This window comes from Mus caroli, unplaced genomic scaffold (genome assembly GCF_978045245.1).
Source record: "Mus caroli unplaced genomic scaffold, Mus_caroli_1 scaffold_4, whole genome shotgun sequence".
NCBI lineage: Eukaryota > Metazoa > Chordata > Mammalia > Rodentia > Muridae > Mus > Mus caroli.
The window spans coordinates 12,496,652-12,518,231 of record NW_028227259.1 but is presented as its reverse complement, the minus strand read 5'-3'; the positions used below and the strand labels follow the sequence as shown (position 1 = coordinate 12,518,231).

The window sequence follows — 21,580 nt, the reverse complement described above, 5'->3', positions numbered from 1 at the left end:
AGATGTCATCCTGAGTGAGGTAACCCAATCACAAAAAGAATTCACTTGATATGCACTCATTGATAAGTGGGTATTAGTCCAGAAACTTTGAATACCCAAGATACAATTTGCCAAACACAAGAAAGTCAAGAAGAAGGAAGACCAACATGTGGATACTTCATTCCTCTTTAGAATAGGGAACAGAATACTTATGGAAAGAGTTACAGACACAAAGTTTGGAGCTAAGACCAAAGGATGGACCATCCAAAGACTGCCCCCACCCCCTGGGATTCATCCCATAATCAGCCACCAAACCTAGACACTATTGCACATGCCAGCAAGATTTCACTGAAAGGACCCTGATACAACTGACTTGTGTGAGGCTATGCCAGTGCCTGGAAAATACAGAAGTGGATGCTCACAGTCATCTATTGGATGGAACACAGGGCCCCTAATGGAGGAGCTAGAGAAAGTACCCAAGAGCTGAAGGGGTCTGCAACCTTTTAGGTGGAACAACAATGTGAACTAACCAGGACCCCCAGAGCTCCTTCCTCTAGCTGTATAGGTTGCAGAAGATGGCCTGGTAGGCCATCATTGAGAGTAGAGGCTACTTATTCTTGCAAAGTATGCCCCAGTACAGGGTAATGCCAGGGCCAAGAAGTGGGAGTGGGTGGGTAGGGGAGCAGGGTGGAGGGAGGGTACAGGGAACTTTTGGGATAGCATTTGAAATGCAAATAAAGAAAATATCTAATAAAAATACAAAATAAAAATAAATGAAAAAAGAAAAATAATATTCAAAAAAAAGAAAAAAACTATACCATTGACTTTTTTTGTGGCTTTCATTTCTCTCTCTCTCTGTCTCTGTCTCTCTCTGTCTCTTTCTCTCTCTGTGTGTCTGTCTGTCTGTCTGTCTGTCTGTCTCTCTCTCTCTCTCTCTCTCTCTCTCTCTCTCTCTCTCTCTCTGTGTGTGTGTGTGTGTGTGTGTGTGTGTCTAGAGAATGACGTTGGGTTTTCCCTCAATCAATTTTAAAAGAAGGGTAACTTCTTATTTATTTTTCTCTCATATAGCACATTCTGTCCCTTTCCTTACCACAGCCCTCTCCCCTCCACCTCCCCTTTCCCCAGATCCACCCTCCTTCCCCTCCTCTCAGAAAAGCACAGGCCTCCCAGGAACATCAACCAAATACAGCATAACAGGGGGCAATAAAACTCAGCACATGTTATCATATCAAGGCTTGGACAAGACATGGCAGGTCAGTGGAGGAAAAGGGTCCAAAAAGTAAGCAAAACATTCAGAGAGAGCCTTGCTCCCACTGTTAGGAATCTTGCAAGAATGCCAGGCTACACAACCATAACATAAATGCAGAGGACCTAGATCAGGCCCGCACTGAGCCTCTGCTCTCTGTGATTCCCCACGGGTCCTTGTCAGTTGATTCTGGTCTCATGTTCTTTCTTTCTTTCTTTTTTTTAATATATTTTCTTTATTTACATTTCAAGTGTTATCCTTTTTCCTAGTTTCCGAAAATCCCCTATCCCATCCACTCTCCCCCTGCTCCCTAACCTACCAACTCCTATCCCTGGTCCTGGCATTATCCTATCCTGCATTAAGGGGGGAACAGGAAGATCCTGGGAGGTAGAGGGGGACCAGGGAGGGAGGGGGAGGGGTGGAAATAAGGGAGGCAGTGTCAGGTACTGGAAGGGATGGGAGAGAGGTACAGGAGGTCAGGATTTCGGGAAACAATTACATAGGTGGGTGGGAGGATGAGGAACGGGGATAGACTCTTGAAGCTCTCAGACATCAGGGAAATAAGAGGCTCCCAAGACCCAAAGGGGATGGATTTAGTCGAAATGCACAGAGAAGGGGAAGATAGAACCTGTAGAGAGTACCTGCAGTAGATAGGTATGCCTCCCCCACGTCCTCCAACCCCCATAGCGACCCCTACCAAGGCTCTCTGTCAAGGAATGGTGCCACCCAGCCATCTCAAAGATTTTAACCCAGAAATGTTCCTGAGAAAAGGAAGAACAGGGACAAGAAATTGAGCAGAGACTGAAGGAAGGGCCATCAAGGGACTGCCCTACCTCGGGATCCATCCTGTCTTCAGACACCAAACCAGACACTGTTCCTGTGATCAAGAGGCACTTGCGGACAGGAGTCTGGAGTGACGGTTCTTTGGGAGGTATGGCCAGCAACTGACCGTTGGAGCCAACCATTAGACTGAGCTCAGGGAACTCATTGCAGGAGCTTGCAGAAAAGCTGGAGGTGCAGAGGGGAATGCAATCCTATTGAAAAACAACATCTGCTGGCAGGACCAGCCAGTGCTCCTAGACACTAGACAACAACCCAGGAGTGTATAAGGAGGGATCTATAGCTCCAGATACATTGTAGCAGAGAATGGCCTTGCTGAAAGCAATGGGAGGGGAGGCCCTTGGTCCTTTGGAGGTTTGATGCTCCAGTGTAGTGAGTTTCTGAATCAGTAGGGCAAGAAAGGGAGGGTGGGTGAAGGAGAATCCTCATCCAGGCAGAGTGGAGGCTGAGAGTGCAGATGTAGTTTGAGGGGTTAGTGGAGGGTAACCAGGAAGTGGCATATCATGTGAGATGTAATCCAATGAAATGATTAATAAATACATTTTTAAAACACACACATATGCCACCTATTTAATTTTACCAGGGAAGACTCAGTAGCCAGCTCAGAGAGTCAGGAAAAGCACCCAGCTCACCTTCCTACCCTGATGACCTCCCAGTAGGAAAGCATTCTTTATCCCTCTCCACACTGTCTTAAATATCCTTCAACTTAATGACCTTCTTTATGAGGCTGGACAGTGGTGGCGCACGCCTTTAATCCCAGCACTTGGGAGGCTGAGGCAGGTGGATTTCAGAGTTTGATGCCAGCCTGGTCTACAGAATGAGTTCGAGGAGAGCTATACAGAGAAACCCTACCTCAAAAAAAAAAAAAACAAACAAAAAAAAAAAAAAAAACAAAGAAAAAATAAAACAAAACAAAAACAAAACAAAACAAAACAAAAACTTCCTTCTGTTTAGTTATATTCATTCCCTTTCAACTGGTTAATTGCTCCACTTCTTGATGTGGTGTTGACTTTATTTTACTTGACAATAAGTGCGTGTTATAGGGATGAGCCACAGGTCAGAAATGTACACTGAACAGAAAGCTCTTGGATTACAGGTTTGTTCTAGGGCTGAGCTACACCATAAAAAGGCTTTTTTTCTTTTTTGCTTTCAGGAATTAACACAATCTTGGGGTTTACAATGTGACCCAATATCCTGCAGTATAAATTAATAATACTCCCTCCCTTATAGAAATCAAGCTCTCTGACAAGTATCCTGGTAGTTTCCAGGCATGTCTGAGTGCATCATCATGGGAACACATGATTCCAAGGACATTAGAAATGGGCTCTTGAAGCTGTTTCACATGGCAAATAGAAACCTAAAAAGCACCAAGCCACCCCTGATCCTTATCATAAGGGATAAACTCCCCTTCCCCCTTGTCACATAATTTATGGCAAGATAACATCATTCTTGACCTTGGCTCAGTGTCCTATGTGCTGCTGAATGGAAGTGTTGCTGTCCAAGGGTCACCAAACAAACCACAGAAACACTGAATTCAGTTAAACAGGGAAGGTTTATTGAATGCACACCACATGACAGAATAACCAGGGCAACAGCTGAAAACTGTATGCTAGGCATTTCTTAGGGCAAGTGCCATGAAAAAAACAAAAACAAAACAAAACAAAAAAAAACCACACACACACAAAGAGCTCATGCACAAGGGCTTGAAATTCTTCCCTGACTCAAGCCGTTTTAGACTTAATAGTTCATATTGACCTTGAATTTGAAAGGTCTTATGTGACACATATCGATGTGGAAATTCATAAGATTAACAAACCTCATAACATACAGAACATAGCAGGGTACATGGTCAGCATATCCCTGCTCTGAGTCAAGATTTTGTTTCGTTTTGTTTTACATCCACGACTGGAGTCTTAGTTAGGGTTTTACTGCTGTGAACAGACACCATGACCAAGGCAAGTCTTATAAAAACAACATTTCATTGGGGCTGGCTTACAGGTTCAGAGGTTCATTCCATTATCATCAAGGTGGGAGCATGGCAGCATCCAGGCAGGCATGGCACAGGCAGAGCTGAGAGTTCTACATCTTCATCCAAAGGCTGCAGGTGGAGGACTGACTTCCAGGCACCTACGGTGAGATTATAAGCCTACACCCACAGTGACACACCTACTCCAACCAGGTCACCCGTTCCAACAAGGTCACACCTCCAAATGATGCCACTCCCTGGTGCAAGAATATACAAACCATCATATTCTACTCCCTGGCCCCCATAGACTTGTTCAAACACATGCGTCTATTGGGGCCATACTTAAACATAGCATAATGCAAAATGCATTTAGTCCAACTTTTAAAATCCTCATAGTCTATAGCAGAAAGAAAGACTGGAAGGGAGAGAATGGTAAGTTCTTTATAATAGACAAGTTCTTTATAATAGACAAGTTCTTTATAATAGACAAGGATTGGTAAGTGAGGCCTTGGATGTAGCATGTGTTTCAGTGTTGTTTTTTGAAACAGGGTCTCAAATACCCCATGTGGGCCAGGATAACCTTGAGCTCAGACAATTCTGCTTGCACTTTACAATATTTGGGTTTACAAGTGGGACCTCCAAGTACTGTGAAGACAGAACTAGTCATTATGAGAGACCTGGATAATCTAATGCTGAGGCATGTACTGCCCAGTATAACAATAGCCATTGTGTTCTATGTCTGCCCCCTATTTCAGATTGTTGCTGTCATATGACAGCCAATCATCAACACAGAAAAACAACTTGACTCAGAGCAAAGTCATGGTGTCCACAACCTGTTATGTTCTCTATGAGGTTTGTTAATCTTACAATGGTTCATAAAACATTCCATGGGACCCCTCAAATTAAGAGTCAATATGCATTTTTATATCTAAAATGGCATGATCAGAACTGACCACTGAATACTTCCCTAACTTTAAATGAACTGATTGTATTTTTAAATGAAGTGATTGTATTTTTTATCATTTCTTTTTGTTTTTGTTTTTTGTTTGTTTTGTTTTTTGTTTTTGCTTTTTGGGTTTTTCTCTTTATAAATGAACAAAGATAGATTTTTGGGCTATGGCTCAGCCCACAAAACCTGAACTATGGTTCTGATCAATCAACATAGGGTCTGCATTTAATGAATCATTCATGTTTGACTGAGATTGGGTTTTGTGTGGTTGTGGGGCCAATCATGAACCCAAATACAAGATGCTAGGCACTTGCTCTGTCAACTAACCTATGTCTATAGTATTACCCTATAACTTCTGCCTGCACATCCGCACCTCTGTTGAATATATTACATATTTCATACAGAATCTCAATGTCTGGCAAACACAGGGCTGTAAGAAATACTGCTTGGTGAGTTTGGTGCAGTGAGGAAAGCCCCCCTCCCCCCCACACACACACAATCTGAGGGCCTCTCTTTGGTGGCTCCAATATTTCAGTTTCCTCTGCCAACAGATCTCTAGACAGTTGTCAGAAGCATGATGACTGCATGTCTCCCTCCTAAGGGATCCTGGGGCAAATTTCAATTCTAAGCACAAGGCTTCATGAGTGTGGCCCCTAACACACACCCACAATGCAACTGGACCTACAGGCTCAGCCTGGATGAGATTTCATGCACCTGTACATGATAAGAAAGGAGTAGATTTTGGCTGCATATTCGAATTGGTATGATTTCTCAGTAGTTTTTAATGGCTCATTTGCTGATTGAGGAAAATTTTAGGTAGGATGAGACATTTCTGAGAGGGGTTTGGAAAGGAAACACTGAGTTAGATACATAGGAATTACTTAGGTGTTGCCATTCAAGCCTAGAACAAACCCTGGCTTTGGAAGGTGGATGTGCTCAATGGCTATGCCCCAGGAAAGGGCAGCTCAGCTTCCTGTCAGTACAGGGAGAACATTAGCAGGGAACCAAAGGCTGTATGTAGTCCATGACATCAACAGTTCCTTCTTGCCTCCGGGAGAGAGAGTTCTTAGCAACTTCTGTGATGTCATAAGTTTTTGGTGACAACAAGCTCACTGAGATTTCCCAGTTGGTATCTGGCCATTTTAGAGATGACCATGTTTGTCCGACTCAGGAGACTTTTTCAGAGAGCCAATGTGGATGGGAGAGAGACAAGAGAGGGGAGGATGGATGCTGGCCTTCCATGTGAGAGTAATGAAGGACGAAGAAGGTGGACTTGGCGAATGAGGAGTAAGTCCTGGGAAGTGGATTGAGCTTCCTGGTAGGGGTGGCCTGAGCTGTCCTTTCTAGTAATGTGGAACTGGAGACTCTGGGTAGTGAAAAAATTTCCATGGTTATCACAATTCTTGAACATCAAGGATTTCAGAACAGTACTTTCTCCATCCCCTAAGGCAGGAGTTGGCAAGGTCAAAGCTGTTATGCTATGAACTTCAATATTTTACTTCCACTGGGTATTGTGGATGTTACATGGAGACAGAATGAGACCTATCAGGAGTGACAAGAGGTATAAGTTATGCCAGTTTGGGGGAGGGAAATCCTGCACTTCAGTCCATGGCTTCTTTTAGCTCCTGTAGTTATCTGACATTAGTGCCAGGGAGAGAATGGTGCTCCAGATCATGACCTCATGTTCTGAGAACTACTCAGACCTCCTGTTTGTGACAGTTCCTACATTAACTTTCTTTATCACCAATTGTGGGTGGCAGGCATTTCTATACTGTAAACAAAGAACTATCAGTTGACACACCCAGACAGAGGGGGATTCTATTGCTACTTCTGGGGTGTTTGGCTGGAGGGGGGGGTTGATCATTGTATTTACCATGTTCTCCCCCTGCATGACTTTTTAAGCCAATTTTTTGGCTTAGATTAACAGGTAGGATATCTGAGCATCTCCAAAATCTCAAATATTTTTGAATAATGAATTTATCATCTGATTTGTGAAACCACAGGGCTCAGTGCTCTGAAGCCAAGTTGTATCCTTCAGAAGACATCTCTCTGGTCCTCATAAGCATGTTTAGGAAGACTGGGGAAACATTTGGCTACTTGCATCACCTGATCTCTCTAGAGTGATGGTAGAACTGAGATCCACTGAGAAGAAATCTCATACTGGGACCAATCTCTTGGTGGTGTCACTAGGTTACAGGCATGTATTCCTTCTCTGTAGTCAGTCTACACTCTTTGCATTTTCACATCAAATATTCTTGTATTCATCTACCTACAGGGGCTCACAGACAGACATCATCCCCTGTACCTGTCATAAGCAAGAATCAGTTTGAGAAGGAAGAGGAGGAGCTGATGGAAGAGATCCAGCTCATTAGCCAGGAGAAAAATGGGCTGAGAGATTACCTTAACATGACCTTGGGATCCAAGATCATGAGGTATACGTTGCTCTAAAACCTGCTGTGTCAATCTGGAGTCTGCAATGCCTCCCTCATCTTATGCTTTTAAAGGGGTGGGTTCTAGGAAGCTGTACCAGGAGAACATACCTGGGCCCCATTTCATGCCCCTAAACACTTTTTAGAGGAGAGGCAACGCCTGAAGCTTTGTCAGGAGTGAGATGGGAAATAGACTCTTCTGGTCCCTCCACTGAAAAGAGGAACTTGGAGTCTGAGTGAAGAACTCAGGGATAGAGGCAGTGATGACTTCCTAGGGTTCATTTGGAAAGCCTTTGACAGGAGGTTTCTAGGTGATGGGAGTTTGTAGTTGTGTTTTTACTTGTCTGGCAGGTGACTGAGTACTGGAACCTCTAGGTAGCAGCTAGAGGGACCTGGTCCCACATGGTTCTTCTCAGAACTTGATTAGAATGACTGAAGTTCATGCCTGTTCCTCTTTGTGTGCCTTATACTCTGAGGCAGTAATGTTGCATACATTTCTTCTCACATTGTGTTCTCTTTGTCTCTGTCTCTCTCTCTCTCATTCTCTCACTCTTTCTTTCTCCATCTTGTGTATAGGTCTAAGTCTGTGAGTCTGTATGTGCACAGGTACAGACCTGTGAATATATTTTGTATGTTGTTTTTATTTCTCTCCACAATTTGGAATTTAGGGGTAGGTGAATTGGCCTGAGGATTTACCTGCCTAACAGTTTCCAGGTGATGTGGGTCCTGAGGTCTGGTAGTCCCCACTTTAAATATCAATGCACTTTGACTATGTGGTCACAATTGTTCATACATATGTATCCCTTGGGCAGATTATAAATCTGTGAGATGTCTGACCTCATCTCCAGAATCATGTGTAATAACTGTCTCTAAATTATTAGGTATCCATAATTTAGAGTCCCTTTTATGAAAACAGGAGAATTAACATCACAGGTGTCTGGTGGGCAATGACCTGTAGCCCAGGCTCCTGAGAACATAACTGGTTAGTCTGTCCTTCAGCCCTACTGAGTAACACAGGGAGCCAGGTCACCCTCCACCTGAATGCCTAGCTTCTGAAGTTCTGGGGCCAGGATAGCCAGTTTCCCAAGGTTAAGAAAATCCCAGCATTTAGAATGCAGAGTGTGGTTTCCATGGCTGCAGTAGTCCAGGACTCAACCTGAGTTCATGTGTTCCTAAAAGCCTAAGTTCATGGAGTTCTGTCTCCCTGGGGCCGGGCCCTACCACAGGCTAAATCAAAGTTATGAAGAACTGAAGTTAAAGCAGAAGGAGCTCATGACATTGCAACACAACGTGGAGATGGCAATCATGAAGGTCCCAGCGATAAATCAGGAGATCAAGAAGGAGATAAATTTCTATCGGTAAGTTCTTGTCAGGGAGGCCAACACTTGTGAAATGGCCATTTCTACCTTCCTTTGTTTCTGGACTGGAGAGTCTGCAGGTCTGGTTCTATCCTTTCTGCTATTGAGACTTCAGTGTGCCTTGGATCTTTTGGACTCAGTTTTCCTAGGTCTCTAAGAGACTGTTACCACTGCCAGTGTTCCCCAGGCATCCTCAGGAGCCTCTAGATAGAAAAGTGATTCAGATCATGAGAAGGTTATTATGTTGTACTGGTCCTCTGGGGCTCAGGCAGGGTTTTACAGAGCTGAGTGAGATGTAACATAAAGATAGAGTGCCCTCCTTTGGTTCTACTGACTACCCTGATTGCATTTGCAGCCTACTAATTGGTATTGCCCCAAGGCATGGGCTGTCATGAGTAGATGGAGATCCCTCTTTCATTTGAAGCAACATGGACCCTTTTTGGTGTTTGGACTGCAGCAAAAATTTCTTCTTCCCTGAAATGGCTATTTGCTGTTTGTACAGCTGCCATGGATGTATTGAGGTGGATTGTATTAGGTCTTCATGGGAACCAGGGTACAGGTCAGGTTAATGGGACCTATAAGTAGAAATGGGAGGAGGAGGCTGCAGGATCTTACCATGCAGAGTGTGCTTCCAGTAACCTGCACAGCCGGCTCCTAATGGAGAATAATCTTATAAAGAAGAAGTTGGTGACATTGCAGCAGGAGAGCAAGGAAGTACGGGCTGAATGGGCCAGCATTCAAAAGCATTGGATGGACTTGAACCTGAGTGGTAAAGACGAACAGGAGAAGAACAGCATCCTTGACACTCAGGAACCTCAGGTAGGGACAAACAATTCGGTCAGGCTATAACTGTCTGATACCATTGGTTTATCATTAGATTTCTCTTTGCTTCATACTTTCTAGTCCATACTCCCAAGCAGCCACCCTCCTCATGGTATGTAGCTGTTCATTTCTCTGTCTTCACACAAGCATTCTGGGAAATTAGCCTCTTCTGAGACACTGAATTAGCCTCATTTGAGACACTGTTACCACTGGCAAGTGTACCTTTCAACTCTGCTTTAATCTGCAGTCAATAAGGGTGACAGGTGAATAACATGTCACATTCTTGCATGTCTTCATGATAGGTGGAATGCTATGCGGAGGTTTGAGTGAGTTTTGGGTCCTTAGACATGAGACAGGCAGAGGTCATATGACATCCCAGGTTCATACACCTTGGAGGGATTAGAGCCAAGTACAAATGTCAAATGAGTGCTTCTCATTATCATTGATCTTGGTGGCATGTGGCCTTCTCCTTTCTTCTTGTAATCCATTGAGGTCTCTTCCTTTGCCATATGTTTGGTTGGAGCTGATAGAAGCCTGAGTTGATCTTTTTCAGACCATGTTTTGTGACTGTTTGTGAATATGTTACCTGTCTGCAGATTGAACACCAATAATTTCAGTTAAAATATTAATGTTGACTGTCAAGTTAAGTTGAGGTAGTGGGAGGCAGCAGCCTGACAGCTACCATGACTTTCCCCACCATTCCTGTGTCTTAGTAACTGCCTTCCTCTTCCAGGTCTCAGAAACTGCAGGAGAGCTGGGATTGGCCACAGATCAAGAAGACAGCATCCTGCAGGATGAGTTGCCACCCCAAGAGGCCCCTGCTGAGGAGTTGCCACCCCAGGAGGCACCTGCTGAGCATTTACCACCCCAGGAGGTCCCTGCTGAGGAGTTGCCACCCCAGAAGGCCCCTGCTGAGCACCATCTCCAGCACCCACAATCTTCCTCAGATGAATCTTCTTATATCACATGTCTTGAGTGGGAATAGGCCCTAACTAGGAAGCCATGGCTGATTCAGGGTGTTATTCCCTTTTTTCTTCAGACAATTCCTCTTGGCAGAGAACTGAGATGACTGCACTGCTACCATGTGTCCAAGAGGAGTAGCAGGCTATAGGTCTGTGCTGCTAAAAGTGCAGAAAAAGAAAGCAGCTGAACAATAATTTTTCTTTAGAGTTTTGGTTGAAGTTTTGATATTATTCTTTGAGTTGTTGCTATGTTATTTAGAAGTTATATGTTCTTGTTCTTGTATTTCATTGTTTGCTTTTGCCTTTATCTCTATATTAATTAAACTTTTAAAACCTATTTTTTAAAAATTCTATTTCTTATGCATAAAAATTGGTTTGCAAATAGTGACTCTTGAGAACATCTTCCTTATTCAGGTGTTCTATCCCCTGCTGTAGACCTAGAACTCATATCCAGAGATGGATCTTTGTAAGTTCTAGGCAGCCAGGGCTATATAGTAAAGTCATAGCCACCTAGGGGTATACAAGGAGATGATCTTTCATGTGTGCATAATTTCACTTACCCCATGGACACACAATTGATGATGTAATCACTGCCATACTGCATCCATGGTGTCATGAATTCTCTTACTCCTTACACATAACACTCTGTAACACACACTCATTCATGATCCTGTGGACCAGGTATTGACTAATATACAATCATTGTTCTAGAGCTGTTGAGGATATAAAAACACTCAGAAAACAATACAAAATAAATCAGGAAGGCCAGAGCCATATGCCTCAGTTTTACTTGCAATACAGCATCAATGATAATGACCCAGCAGATATAATGACCTTCCATGTCTTCATGGGAAATAGTTTTTTTTTTCTTTTTATTAGGTATTTTCTTCATTGACATTTCCAATGCTTTCCCAAAAGTCCCCCATACCCCCCCCACTCCCCTACCAACCCACTACCACTTCTTGGGTCTGGCATTCCCCTGTACTGAGGCATATAAAGTTTGCAAGACTAATGGGCCTCTCTTTCTTTTGATGGCCAACAAGGCCATTTTCTGATACATGTGCAGCTAGAGACATGAGCTCGGGTTGGGGGGTTCCTGGTTAGTTCATATTGTTGTTTGACCTATAGGATTGAAGACCCCTCTAGCTGCTTGGGTACTTTCTCTAGCTCCTCCATTGGGGGACCTATTATCCTTCCAGTAGATGACTCTGAGCATCCACTTCTGTGTTTCCTAGGCCCCGGCATAGCCTCACAAGAGACAGCTATATCTGGGTCCTTTCAGCAAAATTTTGCTAGTGTATGCAATGGTGTCAACATTGGGAGGCTGATTATGGGATGGATCCCTGGGTATGGCAGTCTCTAGATGGTCCATCCTTTCCTCTCAGCTCCAAACTTTGTCTCTGTAACTCCTTCCATGGGTGTTTTGTTCCCAATTCTAAGAAGGGGCAAAGTGTCCACACTTTGGTCTTCGTTTTTCTTGAGTTTCATGTGTTTTACAAATTGTATCTTGTATCTTGGGTATTGTAAGTTTCTGGGCTAATATCCACTTAACAGTGAGTACATATCATTTGAGTTCTTTTGTGATTGGGTTACCTCACTCATGATGATGCCCTCCAGGTCCATCCATTTGCCTAGGAATTTCATAAATTCATTCTTTTTAATAGCTGAATAGTACTCCATTGTGTAAAAACAACATTTCATTGGGGCTGGCTTACAGCTTCAGAGGTTCAGTCCATTATCATCAAACATGGCAGCATCCAGACAGACATGGCACAGGCAGAGAGCTGAGAGTTCTATATTTTTATGCAAAGAATACTAGTGGAAGACAGACTTCCAGGCACCTAGGGTGAGAGTTTAAGCCCACACCCACAGTGACACACCTACTCCAACCAGGTCACACCTATTCCAACAAGGCCATACCTCCAAATGGTGCCACTCCCTGGTGCAAGAGTATACAAACCATCACAACTGGAAAGTATATTACAGCAACAGCATGAAATAGACTGCTGCCTTGTGACAAACTTGCTACAGATATGGTAAGGGGGCAAGCCTTGCCAGACAGATGTTGCCATGTTTATGCAAGGTCCATGGCCTGAACAGGAGCTCTTTGGAAGGAGGACAGAGAATTTGTTTTTTACTTGAAATAAGGGGCCTCAGCAATGTTGCTCAGACTGGTCAGTGCCGATTTTACCCAGCTCTATCCATGCAGAGGAACCCTAGGCCTCCTCCCAATTTCCCTTTGAGCCATGTCTAGGCACAAAAAGGTCATGTCAGAGTGCTGGTATCCAATTCCTCAGTTATGCTCAATTTTCTATTAAAGTTTAAAACAATACAGTGTGGTCACTTGTTATTGATAGTATTCACATCTTTACCTTCCTTTGTTTTTGGTCTGGAGAGTCTGCAGGTCTGGTTTTATCCTTTCTGCTATTGAGCCTTCAGTGTGCCTTGGATCTTTTGGACTCAGTTTTCCTAGGTCTCTAAGAGACTGTTACCAGTGCCAGTGCTCTCCAGGCATCCTCAGGAGCCTCTAGATAGAAAAGTGATTCAGATCATGAGAAGGTTATTATGCTGTACTGGGCCTCTGGGGCTCAGGCAGGGTTTTACAGAGCTAAGTGAGGTGTAACACAAGGATAGAGTGCCCTCCCTTTGGTTCTACTGACTACCCTGATTGTAGTTGCACCCTACTAATTGGAATTGCCCCAATGCATGGGCTGTCATGGGTAGATGGAGATCCCTCTTTCTTTTGGAAAAACATGGACCCTTTTTGGTGTTTGGACTGCAGCACAAACTTCTTCTTCCCTGAAATGGCTATTTTTGTGTCAACTTGACACAGCTGGAGTTATCATAGAGAAAGGAGCTTCAGTTGAGGAAATGCCTACATGAGATCCAACTGTAAGGCATTTTCTCAATTAGTGATCAAGGGGGAAAGGCCCCTTGTTGGTGGGACCATCTCTGGGCTGGTAGTCTTGGGTTCTATAAGAGAGCAGGCTGAGCAAGCCAGAGGAAGCAAGCCAGTAAAGAACACTCCTCCATGGCCTCTGCATCAGCTCCTGCTTTCTGACCTGCTTGAGTTCCAGTCCTGACTTCCTTTGGTGACAAAGAGCAATATGGAAGTGTAAGCCGAATAAACCCTTTCCTCCCCAACTTGCTTCTTGGTCATGATGTTTGTGCAGGAATAGAAATCCTGACTAAGACAAATTGGTACCAGCAGAGTGGGGTATTCCTGTGACAGGTTACCTGACCATGTTTTGGAGAGGACTGTGGAAGGACTTTGGAACTTTGGGCTTGAAGATCCATTCGTTGTTAAGAGCTCTGTCAGATGTTGTGTAGGAGCTTGGAAGATAATGTTGAGAACAGTGCAGAAGATGGAGGCCTGGTTTGTGAAATTTCAGAGGGAAAATTAAAGACTCTTTTCAGGGCCATTGTTACTTTGGTTGTGAAGATTCTGTGGTTCTGGTTTGCTGGAGCTGAAGAATCAGCTGTGATTAACAAGATACCAGAACTACTAAAGCAAAAACTTTGCATTACTGGGACTATTGATGCTGGTTAGCTGGAGCTAAGAAATTAGCGGTGATTAAGAAGAGACCAGCATCATTGAGGTGACATCTTCTGGGAAGTGTTTTCTGAAAGCACAAAGAGGCTGTGTTCCAGAGATAGGCAAGATTGTACTCCTTCTGCAGCGGGACTTGGTAATGTTTAAGGGTCACCCAGGTGGTACTGGTTTTGAAGGCATGAAGGGGTCATGCAGAGCAGCTGAGGCTTGGCACTGTGAGAGGCCATGGAAGGCCATTGGTGAAGGTGCAGCCTCAGTTGTAATTGAAAGCCCAGGACTGAAGGGGTCATGCAGTGTTTTGGAGATGCCAGTACCATGAGATGACCACCAAGAGCAGCAGCAGTAGTGGAGTACAGGCATCTGGAGCCCAGAGGACGACGTATGTGCTACAAAGGGCATGGCTGGAGAAGTGACCCAAGCCCTTGGAGGAGCCCAGAAGATCGTGAGTTGGATCCCAGACATTGGATGGTTGGAGATTGATTTTTGCTTTGATTGTGACTGTGCCCTGATATTTTCCCTCTTGAAGGAAGAAACTGTTTTAGTGGAGCCCACAGTTAAGAGACTTTTAATTGTAAAAAGACTTTGGATTTTAAAAGAGATATTTTAAAGAGACTGAAATTTTAAGAATATGTAAAGACTGTGGGACTTTTAAAGTTATTTAGATCTTGGGGATGAATAAGAATGTAAGGGTTGAGGCTTGCTAGTGATGTGTTTGTGTGTCAAGTTGACAAGGGGTCAATTGTACTGGCTATTTTTGTGTCAACTTGACACAGCTGGAGTTATCACAGAGAAAGGAGCTTCAGTTGAGGAAATGCCTCCATGAGATCCAACTGTAAGGCATTTTCTCAATTAGTGATCAAGGGGGAAAGGCCCCTTGTGGGTGGTGCCATCTCTGGACTGGTAGTCTTGGGTTCTATAAGAGAGTAGGCTGAGCAAGCCAGGGGAAGCAAGCCAGTAAAGAACATCCCTCCATGGCCTTCTGCATCAGCTCCTGCTTTCTGACCTGCTTGAGTTCCAGTCCTGAATTCCTTTGGTGACGAACAGCAATATGGAAGTGTAAGCCGAATAAACCCTTTCCTCCCCAACTTGCTTCTTGGTCATGATGTTTGTGCAGGAATAGAAATCCTGACTAAGACATTCCCTGAAATGGCTATTTGCTGTTTGTACAGCTGTCATGGATGTATTGAGGTGGATTGTATTAGGTCCTCATAGGAACCAGGGTACAGGTCAGGTTAATGGGACCTATAAGTAGAAATGGAAGGAGGAGGCGGCAGGATCTTACCATGCAGAGTGTGCTTCCAGTAACCTGCACAGCCGGCTCCTAATGGAGAAGAATCTTATAAAGAAGAAGTTGGTGACATTGCAGCAGGAGAGCAAGGAAGTACAGGCTGAATGGGCCAGCATTCAACAGCATTGGATGGACTTGAACCTGAGTGGTAAAGACGAACAGGGGAAGACCCGCAACCTGGAAACTCAAGAATATCAGGTAGGGACAAGCAATTCAGTCAGGCTATAACTATCTGATACCACTGCCACATTAGATCTATCTTTGCTTTCCTCCACCAATTTTCTAGTCCATACTCCCAAGCAGCCATCCTCCTAATGGAATGTAGCTGTTCTTTGCTCTGTCTTCACAGGAGTATTCTGGGAAGTTAGCCTCTTGTGAGACACTGAATTAGCCTCTTTTGAGATACTGTTACCACTGGCAAGTGTACCTTTCAACTCTGCTTTAGTCTGCAGTCCACTTGGGGTGACAGGTGAATAACATGTTACATTCTTGCATGTCTTCAAGATAGGTGGAATGCTATGCGAAGGTTTGAGTGAGTTCTGGGCCCTTAGACAGGAGACACGCAGAAGTCACATGACATCCCAGGTGCATACACCTTGGAGGGATTAGAGCCAAGTACAAATGTCAAACGAGTGCTTCTCATTATCATTGATCTGGGTGTCAGGTGGCCTTCTCCTTTCTTCCTGTAGTCCACTGAGGTCTCTTCCTTTGCCATGTTTTTGGTTGGAGTTGATAGAAGCCTGACTTGATCTTTTCAGACCATGTTTTGTGACTGTTTTTGAATACGTTGCCTATCTGCAGATTTCCCACCAATAATTTCAGTTAAAATATTAATGTTGACTGTCAAGTTAAGTTGAGGTGGTGGGAGGCAGCAGCCTGAAAGCTACCATGACTTTCCCCACCATTCCTGTGTCTTAGTAACTGCCTTCCTCTCCCAGGTCTCAGAAACTGCAAGAGAGCTGGGATTGGCCACAGATCAAGAAGACAGCATCCTGCAGAATGAGTTGCCACCCCAGGAGGCCCCTGCTGAGCACCATCTCCAGCACCCACAATCTTCCTCAGATGATTCTTCCTCAGATGAATCTCTTTATATGTCTATTCCCACATGTCTTGAGTGGGAATAGGCCCTAACTAGGAAGCCATGGCTGATTCAGGGTGTTATTCCCTTTTTTCTTCAGACAACTCCTCTTGGCGAAGAACTGAGGTGACTGCACTGCTACCAAGTGTCCAAGAGGAGTAGCAGGCTATAGGTCTGTGCTGCTAAAAGTGCAGAAAAAGAAAGCAGCCGAACAATAATTTTCCTTTAGAGTTTTGGTTTTGTTCTTTGAGTTGTTGCTATGTTATTTAGAAGTTATATGTTCTTGTTCTTATATTTCATTGTTTGTTTTTGCCTTTATCTCTATATTAATTAATCTTTTAAAACCTATTTTTTAAAAATTCTATTTCTTATGCATAAAAATTGATTTGCAAGTAGTGACTCTTGAGAACATCTTCCTTATTCAGGTGTTCTATCCCCTGCTGTAGACCTAGAACTCATATCCAGAGACGGATCTTTGTAAGTTCTAGGCAGCCAGGGCTAAATAGTAAAGTCATAGCCACCTAAGGGTATACAAGGAGATGATCTTTTGTGTGTGGATAATTTACTTACCCCATGGACACACACTTAATGATGTGATCACTGCCATACTGCATCCACCGTGTCATGAATTCTCTTACTCCTAACATATAGCACTCTGTAACACACCTTCATTCATGATCCAGTGGACCAGATACGGAGTAATATACAATCACTGTTCTAGAGCTTAAGGATATAAAAACACTCAGAAAGGAATATAAAATAAATCAGGAAGGCCAGAGCCATATGCCTCAGTTTTACTTGCAATACAGCATCAATGATAACCACCCAGCAGATATAATGACCTTCCATGTCTTGCTGGGAAATAGCTTTTGATAGATGCTGTTTTCCTTGACCATAAACTTGCTGTGTTTTTGCTGTTGCTGATTAGACTTATTTTTAACATTTATGTGAATGGGTGTTTTTCCTAGTGAATGTAATACTGTATGTGGCTCCTTCTGAGGAACAGTTCCCTCAGAGGATAGAAGAAGGAATCACAACCATTCCTAGAGATGATTGTTAGGCACCATGTGGGTCTTCTAGAGAGTAGCAGATGCTCTATCCTGTGAGGCATCCCTACACCTCCTGCAGTTGGTTTTTGTCCTTTCAGTGCATGTGCTGGATTAGATGGACAGGATCAAGTCCAGTTGAGTGGAGAAATCTCAGGAGATGTCTATGTACAGTGCCTGAGCTGCACATACTCATTGTCCTAGGCTGCCAGGCATGTATGCAGGGCTATGATGTTACCACTGCTAGTTCTGTGTTCTGAGCTTTTTAATTGGACAAAAGGGGTGGGGGATGTTGTGGATTGCTGTTTGTGTGTTTTGCTCCCTCAAGAGTCCCTAAACACAGGTACAGTCAGGAGAGATCTTAATTGGTCAGATAAGGTTAGTGGCTCTTATTGGGCAGGGGAAGGAAAGGCAGAGCTGAGATTTTTAGAGAGGGGAAGTGAGATGGAGAAGAGAGAGGGAATGGAGGAGAAAAGATGGAGGAAGAGGAAGATGGTGCTGGACTACGAGACATAAGGGCCATTAATAACTGGCTCTGGAGATTTCATAAATGGGAAATAGAATAATGTAGATTCATTTTCCTGTTCTATTTATATGTGTTGAGTTTTGTATTGTTTGTGTGGGCATTTTGTGGTTGTAGATTTCCCCTAATAAACTTGTCTGGCATATTACAAGTCTTTTGTGTTATTATTTTAAGAGGTAAAGGGGAAGTGTGAGTGGCAGCCAGCTCACTGGAGGCTAGCCACAGGTGGTGGATGGCATTGGAAGTATGAACAGCCTGGCAGCAGCTAACCATGGGAAACAGGGCAAGTGTAATGCATGGGGCTGGCCACTCAAGGTTAATGAGATCATCCTGCCTGTCCCTAACCACTTTAGCATGGATTGGGTTTTGTTTTTATGTTTTGTTGTTTTGGTTTTTTGTTTTTGTTTTTTTTTTTTTCTACAAGCTATAATCATGTATTTCCTTTTGTTCTAAGCATATTAGCAATCTGTCCAACTTGAACAAAAAAGATCCCCCTTGCCCTGTTTCTTTTGTCTGTGATCCAAGCCCTCCCCAACCTGTGTAAAAGCCCTGTCTGATTGTTGCAAAGTGGGAGTCTTAACATAAGAACAGGGTAGGTGGTAAAGTGAAGGGTGTGATGGGGGAATCTGGAAGAGTATTGGGTGGCCTAGGGCAGGCCAGCTGCTGTAAGCACTCAGCAAACACACCTATTATCCCCTGATGTGTCTACTCTTATCCATATTCTACATGTAAGAGACTTTTCTGTCAGCTTCTGTAATTTGTACATAGTTATTTAATTTGGGTTATAAAAAAGTTTACTGAAAGAATGGCATATTGGAACATGCTTCTCTCCACCCAAATTCAGAATAGCTACAGTCACAGTCCTGTAGAATACATACTCCTCTTGCAAACAAAACAAGCTCAAAAACCAAAAATAAATAAATAAATAAATAACAAAACAAAACCCCAGTGCACAAAGATCAATTTTAAGAGTTCAGATGTCATAGGATCTACTTTCTTTTTTACATGGAATTTTAACTCCAGAAAGGAAGGCAACATAAAGTGAATTACTATGCTGTGTGACCTATGGTAGAAGAAGAAATAACTTGGGCATTTGCAAGGCTGTTTATAAAGAAGGTATTCATAACAAAGCCGCCTGTCACAGTAGGGATTTGCTGCACATCTCATAAAAGTCTTCTTGGTCAATTCCCACTAAGTTCTCCCTGAAAGAAAGAAAAAAGAATCTAAGTATATAAATTTAAAATATTTTCTATATTCTAAAATGTCAAGCTTTTCAATTAAAGGTATACATGTAGATATCCAGTTTTTTTCACATTTAATTGTAAACACAAAAATGTTTTAGAAATTGAAATTATATACTTTTTTATTATATTTGGATTTAAAATTAGTTTAATTATTAGAAAATGTTTGCTTTTAATTGAAAAAATGAAGCAAAAATCATGTAAAGACCAATTCTTGTAACACAAAGTGATAATGCTTTGCATGAACTCATTGAAGTAGTTTCCTCTTTAAGACATAATTAGAATTCCATAGATAACATGATAAATACCACCTGAAAGTTAACATAACAACCATTACAGACTCAAACTTTAGGGACAGAGCTCATAGAAGTATTACTTTCAAAAAGTGTTAAAAGTTTATTCAGTGTGTGCCATTTCATTGTCAGTCTTGTTGAAATGCTAAAATGCGGATATAGTATTCCTTTCTCAAGAGGAACATTATGTTAGAGTGAACAATATTTCATATAGCATTTTATTAGATACATATTTTTCTTTGATATTCTTTCATAGTGTAAACTTGAGACAGAATTGGTATACAAACAGCAAGTTTAATATTAAGTAATCTTTCTAATTTAAAAAATTATAATGAAATATCCCTATGAAACAATGCTTATTATCAAACCCATATCATACGCAAACAAATTTCATTTGCTGCCAAATAGTTAAGAAGGAACTAACAGAGCAAAGTTTCAAATCTCCCTCACAGGAGCACAGTAGAGTATTAATAGATTCTAAACACAACAAAGCACCAAAAGTATTCCAAAAGTTTTTTTTTAACTTGTACAGTTATGAATGGAGTAATTTGATGAGGATATAACCAACTTCCATCTGGCTATGTCCTCTTATTCTCTAACTCTAGCAAATTTCTCTACAAGATTTTAACCCATGGATTTTATTAATGTCACCAGTTTCTTCCTGGTTTTAGGTTGCAGTATTCTGTTTAGGTCGCTACAAACTAAATGAGTTATAGCTGCATTTGTATATCAATACTCTTCATTTGCTTTCCTAAAAAATTGAAAAATCATAGTTTAGAAAGAGTAGAATGTATTTTATATTATAGAGAACACTTACTACAGTTTTAGATTCAAAGCTTTAGTGTTATTCTTTTCTCTGATGTAAACAGTACCAACAAGAAGCATCTCAATTAGATAGCAGCACATCACAGGGAATAAAGCGATCCCTATAGAATATATGTAATTATTTGAGAGACGTTTTAGCAGACAAAGTTTATAGAGGTAAAATGCAATTGCATCACTTTGGAGAGTTTGGAAAAACGGCAAAGTTATCCAAACAATATTATGCTGTAGTTGTCTAGACGGGAAATAGTGAACTCAACTAAATGGTTGATCCTTCATTAAATGATAAATTCTAGGAGTACACAATTTATCTTTAAGAGTTTGTAATCATATAAATGTGTCTGGACAAAGTTTGTGTGAAATAATTCCTGATTAACCAAATGTCTAAAGAGTGAGAGTATTAAAAAAGAATCTATCACTGGGACTGAGTAACTCATGTGTGGGTACGTGCAGGTTATATAAACATCAGAAAATGCAGTTCAGGCTCTTGGAAATAGTGGCAGGAAAGAAACTAGTCCTTTCCTGACTGCTTCGAAATGACATTGATTACTGGGTTGCTGTTAAATACATCTAAAAGCCATGGATTTCAACATTATTTTTTCATTCTCTTCATCTTTTTATTAAATTTTTAAATTAAAAAATATTAGTTCTTTTTTTTAATTAGGTATTTTCTTCATTTACATTTCCAATGCTATCCCAAAAGTTCCCCATACCCTCCCCCACCCACCCACCCACTCCCACTTCTTGGCCCTGGCGTTCCCCTGTACTGAGGCATATAAAATTTGCAAGACCAATGGGCCTCTCTTTCTACTGATGGCCGACTAGGCCATCTGTTGCCATCATCAAGACTTAGATTTCTTGGTTATTCTTATTTAAAATGACTATTAGTGATAGAATGTGCATAAACTCTTTGCTCTAAGTTTAACTGATAGATTGCAGGACAAATGCTTTAATTATATTGGGCTTTTACTGTGCCATAGGAACACAGCCACTGGATAACACCTCTGGCCATCACTTCAGGAGGGCATAGATCACCTGTAAACCTGTCAGAATTGCACAATCTCAGTTCTGAGTTAGAATGTACATTTTAACATATGCACATTAGTATTTTAGAAGCAGTATTCTAATGTATTTGAAAGAATTTTACTAAGACATATATCTTGAAGGAACGATTATAAATGAAGT

At 42.2% G+C, this 21,580-nt stretch overlaps 1 protein-coding gene across 2 annotated transcripts; it reads left to right on the top strand.

Moving 5' to 3' along the window:
* The first annotated feature begins 6,128 nt into the window (after positions 1–6,128).
* LOC110294138 (disks large homolog 5-like) lies at positions 6,129–16,516 on the top strand. 2 transcript variants are annotated; one of them, XM_085836097.1, is made up of 5 exons: positions 6,129–6,267; positions 7,256–7,411; positions 8,623–8,767; positions 15,407–15,590; positions 16,331–16,516. In XM_085836097.1, exons 1-5 carry the CDS (start codon positions 6,129–6,131, stop codon positions 16,514–16,516), a joined length of 810 nt encoding a protein of 269 aa, XP_085692223.1. The 2 variants fall into 2 exon arrangements, with proteins under 2 accessions (XP_085692223.1, XP_085692222.1); XM_085836096.1 differs by lacking the exons at positions 15,407–15,590; positions 16,331–16,516 and adding exons at positions 9,403–9,586; positions 10,323–10,574 and having other exon boundaries at positions 7,256–7,412; positions 8,636–8,767.
* Positions 16,517–21,580: the final 5,064 nt, after the last annotated feature.

Excerpts from the sequence above, each read along its gene's own strand:
- LOC110294138 (XM_085836096.1), top strand. The coding sequence starts at position 6,129 with ATGACCATGTTTGTCCGACTCAGGAGACTTTTTCAGAGAGCCAATGTG. Across the intron at positions 6,268-7,255 it reads GTGGACTTGGCGAATGAGGA|GGGCTCACAGACAGACATCA; the intron begins GTAAGTCCTGGG and ends ATCTACCTACAG. Across the intron at positions 8,768-9,402 it reads AAGGAGATAAATTTCTATCG|TAACCTGCACAGCCGGCTCC; the intron begins GTAAGTTCTTGT and ends GTGTGCTTCCAG.